General features: G+C 49.3%; 2 protein-coding genes across 7 annotated transcripts in view; one reads left to right on the forward strand and one right to left on the reverse strand.

Moving 5' to 3' along the window:
• SMC1A (structural maintenance of chromosomes 1A) overlaps positions 1-6,975 on the reverse strand; it is a 34,969-nt gene extending 27,994 nt beyond the window's left edge. For both annotated transcript variants that reach the window (XM_073600758.1, XM_073600757.1), the window contains exons 1-5: positions 6,760-6,975; positions 4,690-4,878; positions 4,146-4,258; positions 2,490-2,693; positions 860-1,098 (exon numbers count right to left, since the gene is read on the reverse strand). In XM_073600758.1, the coding sequence (XP_073456859.1) occupies positions 860-1,098; positions 2,490-2,693; positions 4,146-4,258; positions 4,690-4,878; positions 6,760-6,868 (854 nt within the window). In that variant the 5' untranslated portion in view covers positions 6,869-6,975. The remainder of the gene's footprint in view (positions 1-859; positions 1,099-2,489; positions 2,694-4,145; positions 4,259-4,689; positions 4,879-6,759) is intronic.
• On the forward strand, positions 6,902-16,300 carry LOC141108810 (uncharacterized). Of its 5 annotated transcripts, XR_012236130.1 has the most exons (4): positions 9,182-9,596; positions 11,687-14,289; positions 14,435-14,467; positions 14,499-16,300. XR_012236130.1 is itself a non-coding variant. In XM_073600760.1 (2 exons), the coding sequence occupies exon 2, from the start codon at positions 11,702-11,704 to the stop codon at positions 13,211-13,213; it is 1,512 nt and encodes a 503-aa protein (XP_073456861.1). In that variant the 5' UTR covers positions 6,902-7,219; positions 11,687-11,701; the 3' UTR covers positions 13,214-16,300. The 5 variants fall into 5 exon arrangements, 2 of the variants coding, with proteins under 2 accessions (XP_073456861.1, XP_073456860.1); XR_012236128.1 differs by having other exon boundaries at positions 11,687-14,467; XR_012236129.1 differs by having other exon boundaries at positions 14,435-16,300.
• Positions 16,301-17,116: the final 816 nt, after the last annotated feature.

The following is a 17,116-nucleotide window of genomic DNA, read 5'->3' on the forward strand; positions in this document are numbered from 1 at the left end:
AAAAGAAAAATGACAGCATGGGAAAGAATCTGCAGAAGGAGAGTGGTGCGAGTGCGGAGAACTACACTGGATATTATATACAGGGCTCAACAAACGGCAGGTGCCAGATCGCCAAGGCGACAAGAAATTGCATCCTGGCACCTCATCTGCCGCCCGAATGCTCCACCCCCCTATGTATCCCAGGCTCCGCTTGCCCATCTGCAGGCTGAGATATAGAATATATTAGATAGAATATATATATTATACACACATATATGTATCTATCTATATATTTCTATATCTCCTCTCGAGATATCTCTCTCTATCTACACACACATATAATCTCGATTATAGATAGATATATTATCTCGATAGAGATATATAGATATAGATATAGATATAGATATAGATATAGATATAGAGAGAGAGAGAGAGAGAGAGAGAGAGAGAGATTGTGTATATATATATATATATATATATATATATATATATATATATATATATATATATATATACACACACACACACACACACACACACACACACACACACACACACATATATACATATATACACACACCATACATGGCCGATGCCCCTGGAAGCTGGAAATCACTTTAGTAGTCATCGCCTCCGGATTCTGTGCTGAGCGGCTGCCTGCTACACTTTGAACACAGGAGGTCCTCCCTTGGCATGGGCGCCCTTCCGAAAAAAAAATGCTTTGCATTTTATTATTGAAAGTAAACTGTTCTGATTGGATGAGGTGGCCAGCCTGTGTTCACAATGCAGCAGGCCCCCTGCTCAGCAGGGTATGGCCCCCGGTACGGTATATACATGGTATATGTATAGAATATGCACGCCTATTCCAGGAATGACTTACTTGATCTCCTTCTCGATGGATTGCTGCTCTCTCATCATTTTGCCCAGATCCTTCTTCTTCTCCTTCAGTTCCTCCTCCACCTTGTCCATGTGTTTCTTGTCTTTCTCGATCTCCTTGTTCTTGGATGCCAGCTCTTTGTTCAGCTTCTCGATCTCAGACTCGTTGTGGTAAAGTTTAAACAGCTGTAACTGGATCTGGGCCCGGGCCACCTCGTCTTTCAAACGCTGATAACGCTCGGCCTGCGAAGAGAACGGCCCGGGGGGGGTCATCGAATGCTTCACGCATATATACGTGGCCCCTACCAAACACAACTCACCGCGCTGGGAGCCGATGCATACTAGCGATGGGTGAGCTATCCAATCATGTGACTGCTGTGACAGCCAATCACAGCGCGTCACATGACTCGAATGCCCGCCTCCCAGCTTTTAGAACTCCCAAAGGTCGAGGAGGTGATCGGCGTGAAGAGGTTAAAGCACATGTGTCAAACACAAGGCCATTTCATGGGGCCCTTGCACCTCTCCTGCAGCTGCGGCACCTTCGCCTTCATCTCTACTTACTCCACGTCTCAACCGTCAACAGCAGCAGAGAGGACAACAAAACTCCTCCTACAGATCCTGCGCCTGTCTGTGCAGCCGCATCAACCCCCTTCATCTCCGCCTCCCCTGGTCTCACCATTTAGAAGACTCCAGCCCTTCCCATTGGTCCTCCTCCAGAGCCTGCACTTTCACAAAGTAAGGGTGGTGGTGGTGGGGGGGGGGGAACGGACGACTCTTGACTTCTGATAATGGCGGCACCCCGGCTTTTAAGGCTGCCTTCACACCTGAGCGTTTCAAAGTTGCGCGTCTTCACAGCGATTTTGTCGCGTTTTTGTCCAGGTCACCAATGTAAAAAGGCAGAAAAAACGCCTGTAATCTGCCCCAGAGAAGCCCCGTGTTTTTTGTTTGAGCTCAGGGCGTTTTTTTCAGGTGTTTTTTGCTTCAGGTGACAAAAACGCTCAGATGTGAACAGGTGCCTTGAAATGAATTGGATTTTGCTTGTTGGGCGTTTTTCAGGCATTTTTTTTTCGGGCGTTTTACGAGCTGAAAATGCTCAGGTGTGAATGCAGCCTTAAGGGTTAGTAATTCTTCAAGAAAAAAAACTTCATATGCGGGTAATGGGGGGTGCAAACTGGGCAGCTTTGACTAAAGTTGCATAATGCTCTTACTATAGGTGTACGTCATCTACGTATCTCCCAAGTCCTGACTGGCAAACTCCCACAAATGGCGTTATCCTCCCCATACCCCACCCTGCCTCATTGCTGCTTACCCCCCCCCCATCATAGGAGCAAGACTGCTACACATGACCCGGCCATCTAGGCTGTAATCAGGGGTAAGCAGAACCCCCCCCCCTGTGCAGTGAGTGTTCACCGAATCGCTTTGCAGCGCCCCGTGCTTCCTGCTGATAAATCACAGCGACTGCAAAAATCAGAGACAAAAAGACTGAATCACTGGCATCAAGTTGCTGAAAGTCTATGGAGATCCCGCTATCTGTCCATTTACAAGCCCCCTGCGCGGTATAAATAAAGCTGTCCTGGGATTGGCTGCGATAGGTTTACATATATCCAGCAAGGTAACCCTGCGTGACAACAGACCTCTTCCTTCTCCTGTTTGGCCTCCTTCCTCTCGGCGGCGATGTTTTTCTTGCGGTGATAATTGAACTGCGTGTCTTCCTCCGCTTTCACCATCTCCTTCTTACACTTGTCGTACTCGGACGCCAGTTCTCCCGACCGGCTGATCTCCTCAAACAAAGCCGTACGCTCCTTGGGATTCTTCATGGCGATCGATTCTACTGCCCCCTATAGGAACAGGAGGGAAAAAAAAACAAAAAAACGCACGTCTATGAAATGCTAGATGAAGACTTTAAAAAGGACACCACTCTTGTGAAAACACATTATAAATTGGTGCACAGCCCCCCCCCCCCACTAAGCACATGGGAAGGAGGAAGTGCGAAGAACAGGTGTCAATATCCATAGATTAGGATTTATAGGGATTTTTACAAAAGCAGATTATTCCATATAATGCAATCCAGACCAGATATGTATTAACTGGTGCCCGGCCCAGCCTGTGGCCAAAGGACGCCTGCACCGGCCTCTCGTTCGGCTTGGGTGCCCCCGTAGCAAGCTACTTGCTGTGGGGGCACTCAGCAGGAGGGAGGGGCCAGGAGCGCCGGCGAGGGACCTGAGAAGAGGAGGATCCAGGCTGCTCTGTGCAAAACAAATACACAGAGCAGGCAAGTATAACATTGTTTTTTTTTTTTCTATAAAAATAACAAACAAACAAGAAGACTGTGGGGGAGGGATGGCTTCTGTGTTCCTGCAAAGCAGAGAGTAGAATCCATTACTTCCTCTAGTAAAAGCAGCATGCAAAAACACTGGCTAGGCAGGCATTGAGCAAAAAACACTGGCTAGGCAGGCATTGAGCAAAAAACACTGGCTAGGCACACGTTGCGCAAAAAACACTGGCTAGGCAAGCGTTGCGCAACGCGTGCCTAGCCAGTGTTTTTTGCGCAACGCGTGCCTAGCCAGTGTTTTTTGCGCAACGCGTGCCTAGCCAGTGCTTTTTGCACAACGCGTGCCTAGCCAGTGCTTTTTGCACAACGCGTGCCTAGCCAGTGCTTTTTGCACAACGCGTGCCTAGCCAGTGCTTTTTGCACAACGCGTGCCTAGCCAGTGCTTTTTGCACAACGCGTGCCTAGCCAGTGCTTTTTGCACAACGCGTGCCTAGCCAGTGCTTTTTGCACAACGCGTGCCTAGCCAGTGCTTTTTGCACAACGCGTGCCTAGCCAGTGCTTTTTGCACAACGCGTGCCTAGCCAGTGTTTTTGCATGCTGCTTTTACTAGAGGAAGTAATGGATTCTACTCTCTGCTTTGCAGGAACACAGAAGCCATCCCTCCCCCACTGTCAGAACTGAGTTCTGCCTTGTTTACATATCTCAGGTCTCTGCGTTTCACCGGTGATCGGCGAGTGCCCGGCACCCACAGATTGGCTTCTGCTGTGTTATCAAAGCAGAAGCGGCGCGCCCCCTGCAGGTGGAAGTGCAGGATGACACATATTATAATATATATGATCCTGATATGATTCTGCGCACAGCTGCCACCCTGTAACAGTAAAAGTGCTATAGGGCGATTGGCAAGTGGTTAATCAAATGATGTAAAGAAAAAAAAAAAAAGTCGCCCAGAAGCAATAATCATTATTATATCTCTTCCGCAGAGCTGCACACAATAAGTGCAAAGAAGGTATCCACGTACCTGAAAGACCAAGAAGTTCCTGGCTTTAATCAGGATCCCCAACTTCTCCAGCTCATCGCTGTATTCTGACAGCTGGACCACCTTGCTGTTGATTCTATATTCAGAAGATCCGCCTGGGGGGGGAGGGGGAGGAACACAAACTGGTCAGGAAATGGCAAAAACATCGCAATCGCGGCTTTCTGCAACATTGCTGGATTATAGGAGTGATACAGGAAGTCCCCGTCCCACCCCCACCCAGCAGCAGAGGACTAGAAGCTCCTCCCCATTATGTTTCCCTGCAGACAGGCTGGGAGAGAGGTGGGGTCATGTGACAGCTGGATATGGGAGAGAGGCGGCGTCATGTGACAGCTGGATATGGGAGATAGACGCGGCGTCATGTGACAGCTGGATATGGGGGAGAGCCGGGGTCATGTGACAGCTGGATATGGGAGAGAGGTGGGGTCATGTGACAGCTGGATATCCATTAGGAAAAAAAAAAAAAATGGGACTTTATTAGAATGACGATCCTCCCAATCCGGAAACTGGAATTAGGAATTCTCCTTACTGATGATGTGTCGGGAAAAGACCTTCTCCGTCCCGCTGTCCTCCTCGTACACCATGCTGACAAAGGCGCGGTTGGCGGCAGGTTTCCCCACCGGCGCTCCATGGATGAGATCCCGCAGAGTCTTCACTCTCAGATTACTCGTCTTCTCCCCCAGCACAAAGCTGATGGCGTCCATAAGATTGGACTTCCCTGTGCAAGAAAAGAAAAAGATTTATCACATCATCTTATGGGTCTGTGTTAGACAGGCGCAGTCCCCCCCCAACGCGGAACAGAACCCGGCAATGGGCCCCGGGACGCAGACAGCCCCTGCGACGCAGGCAGCCCCCGCAGGCAGACCCCGGGACGCAGGCAGCCCCCGCAGGCAGACCCCGGGACGCAGGCAGCCCCCGCAGGCAGACCCCGGGACGCAGGCAGCCCCCGCAGGCAGACCCCGGGACGCAGGCAGCCCCCGCAGGCAGACCCCGGAACGCAGGCAGCCCCCGCAGGCAGACCCCGGAACGCAGGCAGCCCCCGCAGGCAGACCCCGGGACGCAGGCAGCCCCCGCAGGCAGCCCCGGGACGCAGGCAGACCCCGCAGGCAGCCCCGGCAGGCAGACCCCGGGACGCAGGCAGACCCCGCAGGCAGCCCCGGCAGGCAGACCCCGGGACGCAGGCAGACCCCGCAGGCAGCCCCGGCAGGCAGACCCCGGGACGCAGGCAGACCCCGCAGGCAGCCCCGGCAGGCAGACCCCGGGACGCAGGCAGACCCCGGGACGCAGGCAGACCCCGCAGGCAGACCCCGGGACGCAGGCAGCCCCCGCAGACAGACCCCGGGACGCAGGCAGACCCCGCAGGCAGCCCCGGCAGGCAGACCCCAGGACGCAGGCAGACCCCGGGACGCAGGCAGACCCCGCAGGCAGCCCCGGCAGGCAGACCCCGGGACGCAGGCAGACCCCGGGACGCAGGCAGACCCCGCAGGCAGACCCCGGGACGCAGGCAGCCCCCGCAGACAGACCCCGGGACGCAGGCAGACCCCGCAGGCAGCCCCGGCAGGCAGACCCCAGGACGCAGGCAGACCCCGCAGGCAGCCCCGGCAGGCAGACCCCGGGACGCAGGCAGACCCCGCAGGCAGACCCGGCAGGCAGACCCCGGGACGCAGGCAGACCCCGCAGGCAGACCCCGGGACGCAGGCAGCCCCCGCAGGCAGACCCCGGGACGCAGGCAGCCCCCGCAGACAGACCCCAGGACGCAGGCAGACCCCGCAGGCAGCCCCGGCAGGCAGACCCCGGGACACAGGCAGACCCCGCAGGCAGCCCCGGCAGGCAGACCCCGGGACGCAGGCAGACCCCGCAGGCAGCCCCGGCAGGCAGACCCCGGGACGCAGGCAGACCCCGGGACGCAGGCAGCCCCCCGCAGGCAGACCCCGGGACGCAGGCAGACCCCGGGACGCAGGCAGACCCCCGCAGGCAGACCCCGGGACGCAGGCAGCCCACGCAGGCAGACCCCGGGACGCAGGCAGCCCCCCGCAGGCAGACCCCGGGACGCAGGCAGCCCCCCGCAGGCAGACCCCGGGACGCAGGCAGCCCACGCAGGCAGCCCCCCGCAGGCAGACCCCGCAGGCAGACCCCGGGACGCAGGCAGACCCCGCAGGCAGACCCCGGGACGCAGGCAGACCCCGGGACGCAGGCAGACCCCCGCAGGCAGACCCCGGGACGCAGGCAGACCCCCCAAGATGCGGACAGACCCCGGCCCAGCCCCCCCCCCGGGACGCAGACAGACCCCGGCACAGCCCTCTGGCACCCCCTGTAGTTGTCCTGGAACATGAAGCGCTCCCCTCCCCCATAGACATTGCACACCCCGGGGACCTGTCACCCCTCCCCCATAGACATTGCACACCCCGGGGACCTGTCACCCCTCCCCCATAGACATTGCACCCCCTGGGGACCTGTCACCCCTCCCCCATAGACATTGCACACCCCGGGGACCTGTCACCCCTCCCCCATAGACATTGCACACCCCGGGGACCTGTCACCCCTCCCCCATAGACATTGCACACCCCGGGGACCTGTCACCCCTCCCCCAGGCACTCACCGGATCCATTGGGGCCGATGATGGCGGTGAAGCGGCGGAAGGGTCCGATGATTTGCCGTCCTTTGTATGACTTGAAATTATCGATCTCTATCAACTTCAGGAAACCCATGGCGGCCCCTGAGAACCCTCCGCCCGTACACAGGCCCGGATACCGCCAATTCCCCAACACCTGACGTCACTCCCTCTGCGCCCCACATCACGTCATCAACCCGCATCCAAACAAAGGGGCGGAGCGCGCCGAGAAGAGGGCGTGCCAGGTGTGGCTTCCGTGCAGGAGGCGGGACGTTCCGTACGGTAGGCGGGGCTAAGCGAAGCGCAGGCGATTCCGTACAGTAGGCGGGGCCTGGTTGAGCGGAGACACGTGTGTATGGGGAGATTGGAGGATTTATCGATCAGCGGATTCTCTATTATCGATCACAGGCCCTGTAATGGATGCAGAATCTGGAGCCCCTCCCCCCAGGTGAATGAATTGTCTCCATTGGTAATCAATGGGAATTCTTCTGATATTATCATAGAAAATAGAGGGGGGGGAGGGGCATTGGAAGTGTGACACGCCCCTCCCCCCATGTCTCCATAAAGAGGACCTGTCACCTCCCATATCACATGAAGGGGGGGGGGGGGAAACAATACATTTTAATAAAGAAAAATATTTGTAAAAAATAATAATAATAATAATAAAAAGTGTCTGGGAAGGAAGGCGGAGCCTGGAATCACCCCCCCCCCCCCGGGGGTGTGAGCGCCTCCTATAGGGGGGTAAGAATGAAATCCTCCAATCCCATCGCTCTCCAAAACATGGCGGATTATTTCCTGAGGATCTCTATGGAAAGATCCGGAGCTGTGATTGGAGGGGGGGAAGAGGTGGGTGAATGAAAGTGGAGGAATTAATTATGGAGGAATATAAGAATGAATGGATGGAGGTGGAGGAATTAATAAATGGAGGGGGAGGGATGAATGGATGGAGGGGGGGGGTGTAAATCGATGGAGGAATGAATGAATGGAGGTGGAGGGATAAATGAAAGGGGGGGGGCGTGAATGGCAGGAGGCAGAGACATTAATAAATGGAGGCGGAGGAATAAATGGAGGCGGAGGGATGAATGAATGGAGGTGGAGGAATGAATGGAGGTGGAGGGATGAATGAATGGAGGTGGAGGAATAAATGGAGGCGGAGGGATGAATGGAGGCGGAGGGATGAATGAATGGAGGTGGAGCGATGAATGAATAGAGGCGGAGGAATGGATGGAGGGATGAATGAATGGAGGTGGAGGGATGAATGGATGGAGGGATGAATGAATAGAGGTGGAGGGATGAATGAATGGAGGCGGAGGGATGAATGAATGGAGGTGGAGGGATGAATGAATGGAGGCGGAGGGATGAATGAATGGAGGTGGAGGGATGAATGAATGGAGGCGGAGGGATGAATGAATAGAGGTGGAGGGATGAATGAATGGAGGCGGAGGGATGAATGAATGGAGGTGGAGGGATGAATGAATGGAGGCGGAGGAATGAATGGAGGTGGAGCGATGAATGAATGGAGGCAGAGGGATGAATGAATGGAGGTGGAGCGATGAATGAATGGAGGCGGAGGGATGAATGAATGGAGGTGGAGGGATAAATGGGGGCGTGAATGAATGGCATGAGGCGAATGAATGAATGGAGGTGGAGGGATGAATGGAGGCGGAGGGAAGAATGGATGGAGGGATGAATGAATAGAGGTGGAGGGATGAATGAATGGAGGCGGAGGGATGAATGAATGGAGGTGGAGGGATGAATGAATGGAGGCGGAGGAATGAATGGAGGTGGAGCGATGAATGGAGGAGGAGGGATGAATGAATGGAGGTGGAGCGATGAATGAATGGAGGCGGAGGGATGAATGAATGGAGGTGGAGGGATAAATGGGGGCGTGAATGAATGGCATGAGGCGAATGAATGAATGGAGGTGGAGGGATGAATGGAGGCGGAGGGATGAATGGATGGAGGGATGAATGAATAGAGGTGGAGGGATGAATGAATGGAGGCGGAGGGATGAATGAATGGAGGTGGAGGGATGAATGAATGGAGGTGGAGCGATGAATGGAGGCGGAGGGATGAATGAATGGAGGTGGAGCGATGAATGAATGGAGGCGGAGGGATGAATGAATGGAGGTGGAGGGATAAATGGGGGCGTGAATGAATGGCATGAGGCGAATGAATGAATGGAGGTGGAGGGATGAATGAAAGGGGGGCGTGAATGGAGGGAGAGGGATGGATGAATTGATGGAAGCAGAGGAATGAATGGAGGTGGAGGGATGAATGGGGGGGGGGGTGAATTTATGGAGGGATGAATTATAGGAGGCAGAGGAATGAATGGATGGAGGTGGAGGGATGAATGAATGGAGGGAGATGGATGGAGGTGGAGAGATGAATGAATGGAGGTGGGGGGTGAATAGATGGAGGGATGAATGAATGGATGGAGGCAGAGGAATAAAAAATGAAGGTGGAGAGATGAATGGATGGAGGTGGAGGGATAACTAAATGAATGGAGGAATGAATAAATGGAAGTTGATGAATGAATTAAAGTGGAGGGCTGAGTGAATGGAGGAGTGGGGATGAATGCTTGCAGGCAGAGGAATGAATGGAGAAGAAGGAATGAAGAGAGGTGATTGATGATGACAATTCTTTACAAGCGGCAGTGAGAGCTCTGATGGGGGGAACCAAAATTCTGAGGGGGAACCAAATATTCTCCTGCTGTGTTTCCTGTACACAATGAGCGGTTGCACCTTCCTGTGAGCTCAGCCAGTGCAGTGTGTATATGGGGGGGACGAGTCCAGTATTGGGGAGCAATGTGTGATCTGTGACAGGTAATTCTACACAATGTCACCCCCCAGATCTGTCCTCATTGTGTGTATTGTGTGTGCGGGGGAGGGGACCGGGACCCCCATCATCATCCAACACACCCCACCACCATATGGAGGCTTATTATCATTATATATTATTATTATCATTATATATTATTATTATCATTATATATTATTATCATCCGTATGATTATCATTATTATTTATATTTTTTATTATTATTTATATTTTTATTACCATTATTATCTTTATTACTCTCAACTATTGTTATTATTATCTTTATTACTTTTAATTATTGTTAGTATCATCGTCATAATTGTATTATTATTATTATTAATATATTATTTTTATGTGTAAAATTCTTATATTTATTATTGTTGTCATTATTATTAGCAATTATTATTTATATTATTATCATTATTTTATATAATTATCGTGATTGTTTTGGTTATTTATTTTATTATAATTCATTTTTATTCCTAGCAACAATATCTTTGTTATTTATAAATATATTTTAGTACTGTATTATCTTTATTTATTGTATTATTGTTATTGTCATCATTATTTTTTTATTCATTAAATTATTAGCATTATAAAATATTTATTATCATTTTTATATGACCATTATTAGTACTCAGGATGTGAGCGACATCTGAAATGAGAATCCCGTTGAAATCGCTCCCAATCACCCTTCATCTTATAGTGCCGGTGTACAGATCTTTACCCCGCACCACCACATACACACACGTACAAACATAAATGCATTTTAAAAAAAAAAAGTAAATAAAAAAATAAACATTATTATATCATCAGTTTTTTTTTTTTTTTTTAATTATCACTATTTATACTATTATTATAATTTTTATATTATTTTATCTCTACCCCACTGCCACACACACACACACGTACAAACATAAATGCATGGGAAAAAAAGTAAATTACAAAAATAAATATTATTATATCATCAATTTTTTTTATATCACGAATTATAATATTATTATCATTTTTATATTATTTTATCTCTACCTCACCGCCACATACACACATGTACAAACATAAATGCATAGAAAAAAAAGTAAATTAAAAAAATAAATATTATTATATCATCAGTTTTTTTTTTATTATCACTATTTATAATAATATTATAATTTTTATATTATTTTATCCCTACTTCACCATCACATACACACACGTACAAACATAAATGCATAGAAAAAAAACTAAATTAAAAAAATAAATATTATTATATCATCAGTTTTTTTTTTTTTTTATTATCAATATTTATTATATTATTTTATTTTATCTTTACCTCACCGCCACATACACACATGTACAAACATAAATGCATAGAAAAAAAAAGTAAATAAAAAAAATAAATATTATATCATCAGTTTTTTTTTTCAATTATCACTATTTATATTATTATTATAATTTTTATATTATTTTATCTCTACCCCACTGCCACACACACACACGTACAAACATAAATAAAAAAAATTAAATAAAAAAAAAAAAAAAAATGTAAAGTTTGTGGCCAATTCACAGGCGCACGCAATTTTAAGGCTTGACGTGTTGGGTATCTATTTACTCGGCACGTCTTTAATAGTTTACCAAAAAATCTGAAATATATTGTGATTGTGTGCTCTTAAATTAACGTTAGTGTCATTTTTTTTTTTACTGAAATTTTGCGTTTCATAAAACGTTGTGCTAATAGGTAAGATAAAAAAAAAATAAAAATTTGGAGCTATGGCTATTTTTTTTTTAGGGCATCTGCTTTCAGAAAATATTATTATAATATTATTATTATTATCATTATTTTTAATAATAATAATATATATATATTATATTATAAAATATTATTAATAATATTGGGTGGGTTTAAGTAATTTTCAGGCCTAAAATTATTTATTTTTTTTAAACGTGGGTGTAAAAAAAAAAAAAAAAATCGCAAAAACAGTCCTGCCATCGGAAGGGTTAACGGGGGAAAACATGGGGAAATGCGCATGTATCGCAAAAATGTACCGAATATGTTTTATTTTTTTATTTTGCCCCGGCATAAAATTCATTTTTCAAACCGTTTTATCTTTCGGTAGTGAACCGGGAACGCCATGGACGGACTGACGTCCTGCCTGAACGAGATGCTGGACAGCATGAAGGCCGCGCAAGCCAAGCTGGACAGCGACCCTTTCTCCATGGGGGACTTTCTGAAGAAAGCCGGCGCCGCCGGCAACCTGCCCACCTTTGTCCGGGGGAAGAAGCAGTACCCGTGCGACTTGTGCGGACGCTCTTTCTCCGACCCCTCCAACCTGAGGCGCCACAAGCACATCCACACGGACGTGAGGCCCTACGCGTGCGACGTGTGCGCCAGCAGCTTCCGGCAGAAGTCCCAGCTGGACCGCCACCACCTGGTGCACACGGGGGAGCGACCCTTCCAATGCCCCCACTGCAGGAAGGGCTTCCGCGACTCCACCGAGCTGAGGGTCCACCTTCGGGTCCACACGGGGGAGCGGCCTTACACCTGCTCGGTGTGCGATAAAAGCTTCTCCCGTATCTGTTACATGAAGCGCCATCAAGAAAAGCACTCCGGTAAAGAGTTGCTGGCCCTACGGAAACCCGACAAGAGACGTCTAGCCGCGACCACCAATGAAAACAAGGACCTGGCTGAGGCGTACCAGTGTTCTTATTGTAGCGACTGGTTCTTGACCAAGAAGGAGCTGGAAGACCATCGCCCCGTGCACTTGAAGCTCGGACCTTGTGGTCAAAAACTCTACGAGTGCGCCGAATGCAAGAAGTGCTTCAACAACTCATCCAACCTGAGGAAGCACGCCGTCATCCATACCGGCCTCAAGCCCTTCACCTGCAACCTGTGCAACCAGAGTTTCCGGCAAGCCACCCACCTCCAGCGCCACCGCTTGGTCCACACGGGTGAAAAACCCTTCAAATGCTCCATCTGCCTCAAAGGTTTTCGAGACGCTAGCGAGCTGTTGAAGCACCAGCGCGTTCACAAGGGCGAGCAACCCTACCAATGCCGACTTTTGGAGAAGAGGTTTAACGTCAAGCTCCACCGGGAACAAGCATTCAGCTCAGGAGAACGCCCTTTGCCTCCTTCTCCTTCCGTCCACGTGGCCCATACAGATGATGATGATGATGTTGAGGAGCTTCAACGCTTGGAGCTCCCTTCTACAGAGAAGAAAAGCAAAGTGGACGAAGTGGAGGAAGGCGAGGAGGATTTGAAATGCAGCCTTTGCTCCAGGACTTTCACCCGCGTCTCCAGCCTGCACAGACACTACTTGATGCACACAGGCTACCGGCCCTTCAGATGCCACACCTGCAGCAAGGCTTTCCAGCAAATGTCCCACCTCGACCGGCACAGGCAGGTTCACAGTAGGGAACGACGGCACGACAACGTGGCTTGCCGTAAGGCTTCGAGTGATCTCCTCCGCCACCAGGAGGCCCATACGAAGGGCAGATCGTTCAGTTGCTACAAGTGCGATAAGACTTACACGCAGATCCATTACCTGGAGTCACACCAGAAGATCCATGAGCAAGACTCTTTTTTGGAAATGGAGATTCCAAATGACGTTAACGAAGGCAACTCTATTGAAGTTGTTTTGGTCTAAAGGGATTGAAATTTGCAGACAATGGAGAAACTTCCCTATTAAACGTTACGGTGTCACGCCCTTAAAATCTAGCTTGGTCTGATATGCAAATTTTGACTTAAAATGAAGTCAAGGGCTGGTCCAACCCCTCCCACCTACCGTATCAGGCTATTGGCCATCAGGACCGCTGTTTAGAAATCATGGGGCCCAGTACAGCCTACCTGGGAGGGCCCCCTTGAGCATCCACACCCATCCCCTTGAACACGTGCAGGTGTCAGGTGTATGCAGGGCCAGCGTTAGAATTCATGGGGTCCCGTACAACCTACTCGAGAGGGCCCCCTCAAACACCCACATCTATCCCCTCGAACATGTGCAGGTGTCAGGTGTATGCAGAGCCGCCATTAGAAATCATGTGGCCCTGTACTGCCTACCAGACCGGGCCCCCTTAAACACCCACATTTATAACCTTGAACAGGTGCAGGTGTCAGGTGTATGCAGAGCCGCCGTTAGAAATCATAGGGGCCCTGTACTGCCTACCTGACAGGACCCTCTTGAGCATCCACACTCGTCCCCCTGAACACCCGCAGGTGTATGATCACACAGAGTGTAGGTTCAGGAGTATGTACCGTATAGAGCGCGGGGGTCAGGGTGACTGTTGGGGGTCGAGTCACTTCATATTACTATGCCTGCCCTAAAAGCCAACAAAAAGTCTCCTCTGCCCCGGGCAATGAGGCGGCACACGTGGTGGTGAATTGTGGGTGGGGCCAAATCGCCCTAACAGTGGTGAAGGCCTAAAACTCGAGCCCACAGGCAGGGTGCGGGGGACAGGTGTATGCATCATGCAAAGTGTAGGTTTAGGAGTATGTAACGTACAGAGTGCAGGAGTCAGGAGTGACTGTCGGGAGCCGAGTCACTTGATATTACCTCGCCTGCTCCCAAAAGCAAACAAAAAGTCTCCTCTGCTCCAAGCAATAGGGCAGCACACCAAGCACGCAGTGGTGAGTTGTGGGTGTGGCAAAACTGTGCTAACAGTGGGGGAGGCCTAAAACTTTAGTGCAGGTGTCAGATGTATGTATCACAGAGAGTGCAGGGGTCAGGTGTATGTGTCATATACAGGATGCAGGGGTCAGCCGTCTGTATCATATAAAGGGTGCAGGGGTCAGGTGTATGTATCATACAGAGTGCAGTTTTCAGATGTGTGTATCATACACTGTGCAGGTATATGTATCATATAGAGTACAGGTGTATGTATCATATACAGAGTGCAGGGGTCAGGTGTATATATGATACAGAGCACAGGGGTCAGGTGTATGTATCATACAGAGTGCAGGGGTCAGGTGTACATATGATACAGAGCACAGGGGTCAGGTGTATGTATCATACAGAGTACAGGTGTATGTATGATATACAGAGTGCAGGGTTCAGATGTACACTATATATCATATACAGAGTGCAGCTGTCAGATGTATGCATGATACAGAGTGCAGGGTTCAGGTGCGTACATGATACAGAGTGCAGGTGTATGTATAATACAGAGTGCAGGGGTCAGGTGTATGCATGATACAGAGTGCAGGGGTCAGGTGTATGCATGATACAGAGTGCAGGGGTCAGGTGTATGTATAATACAGAGTGCAGGGGTCAGGTGCATGAATCCTATGGATTGCAGGTGTATGTGTCATGCAAAGTGTAAGTTCAGGAGTATGTAATGTACAGAGTGCAGGGGTCAGAAGTGACTGACAGGGGCCTGTTCTCAAAAGCAGACAAAAAGTCCCCTCTCTGCCCCAGGACCCACCTGCTGAATTAAGGGGGCCTGGGGAACTTTACTATAAATGCTGGGAGCCACGTATTGTTCCGCCTGCACCCCATGGAAAAAAAAAAAAAAGTCTCCTCGCTGCCCCTGAGCCCCCTACTGGACTAATTGAGTCTGGGTCCGGTACAGGAGGGATGACACAACCCCCCTAATCAGCAGTCCTGTTGGCCATTAACCATGTTGGGCTGACTCAACAGCCAACAACCTCCTAAAGATATAGTTGCACCCCAGTTTTTGGGGTTCCCGGAAAGATTTTGAGAGGTGGAGGAGCGAGCACTGCAGGGCGTCTGTTCTTCATCAGTGCTGCGGATTTGCATCACTGTTACAGTTTTACATGACTAAATTTTTGTTAGTTGGTTTAGAAAAGAAAAGCTGATAGTAAATATGTGTTTCCAGAACTGGTCAGACCTGAAGATCATTGTGCTCATGTTTCCAGTCCTATGCATAGACATCGGTCATCCTCCATCCGGGAGATCCTCCTCCTGGACAGCACTATCCACCAAATGTCTAACTTAGTTCTAAACCGGCTTACATTATGGAATTAGGTAACCGTTCCCTTCATATCCAATGTAAATTCAGGGCTGAGGTTCTACACAATATTTGTGAATGTCATTTGCACCAATTTTATATAATGGTAGCTTGTGATTTTTTTTGAGGGTTTCTGGTACTTAAAACGGAACTAAACTGTAACTGAGCACTAAAACTTGAAAACGTTCAAACTCCCCCATCCATCCATGTCTCTTCATCCGTCCATGTCTATATCCATCATCCATGTCTCTCCATCCAACCATGTCTACATCCATCCATCCATGTTTCTCCATCCAACCATGTCTACATCCATCCATCCATGTCTCTCCATCCATCCATGTCTCTCCATCCCACCATGTCTACATCCATCCATCCATGTCTCTCCATCCAACCATGTCTACATCTATCCATCCATCCATGTCTCTCCATCCAACCACGTCTCTCCATCCAACCATGTCTACATCCATCCATGTCTACATCCAACCATGTCTACATCCATTAATGTCTCTCCATCCAACCATGTCTACATCCAACCATCCATGTCTACATCCATCCATGTCTCTCCATCCAACCATGTCTACATCCATCCATCCACGTCTCCACCCATCCATGTCTCTCCATCCAACCATGTCTATATCCATCCATCCATGTCTCTCCATCCAACCATGTCTACATCCAACCATGTCTACATCCAACCATGTCTACATCCAACCATGTCTACATCCATCCATGGCCCTCCATCCAACCATGTCTACATCCATCCATGTCTCTCCATCCAACCATGTCTACATCCATCCATGTCTCTCCATCCAACCATGTCTACATCCATCCATCCTTCCATCCATGTCTCTCCATCCAACCATGTCTACATCCATCCATGTCTCTCCATCCAACCATGTCTACATCCATCCATGAATCTCCATCCAACCATGTCTACATCCATCCATGTCTCTCTATCCATCCATGTCTACATACATCCATCCATGTCTCTCCATCCATCCATGACTACATCCATCCATGTCTATCCATGCATCCAACCATGTCTCTCCATCGAACCATGTCTACATCCATCCATGTCTCTCTATCCAACCATGTCTACATCCATCCTTGTCTCTCCATCCATCCAACCATGTCTCTCCATCCAACCATGTCTACATCCATCCAACCATGTCTCGCCATCCATCCATGTCTACATCCATCCATCCATGTCTCCATCCATCCATCCAACCATGTCTCTCCATCCATCCATGTCTACATCCATCCATCCATGTCTACATCCATGTCTCTTAGTAACATGTTGGATGGGGGATCCTCTCCCCACTACGGGGAGAACAGTTCCCTTCCCAAATAAAGAGTTGTCGTTTTTTATTTGTTACGTTGGAAATTTAGATATAAATGGTACTTAGCAGAGTTATTCTTTAAAGGTTAAATCTGTTTATCATATGCTGAATAACCTCCCCCCCCCGCAACCTGCTTATGAACGTTTTAAATAAAACCTTTCCATTTTCATGACATAGCTTATTTTATTTCCAGTGATGTCATCACTGGATCTCTGTGCAATGGCTGGTGGGAGGGGCTGGCAGGGT

Source organism: Aquarana catesbeiana, linkage group LG09, assembly GCF_042186555.1.
Source record: "Aquarana catesbeiana isolate 2022-GZ linkage group LG09, ASM4218655v1, whole genome shotgun sequence".
NCBI classification, from domain to species: Eukaryota; Metazoa; Chordata; class Amphibia; order Anura; family Ranidae; genus Aquarana; species Aquarana catesbeiana.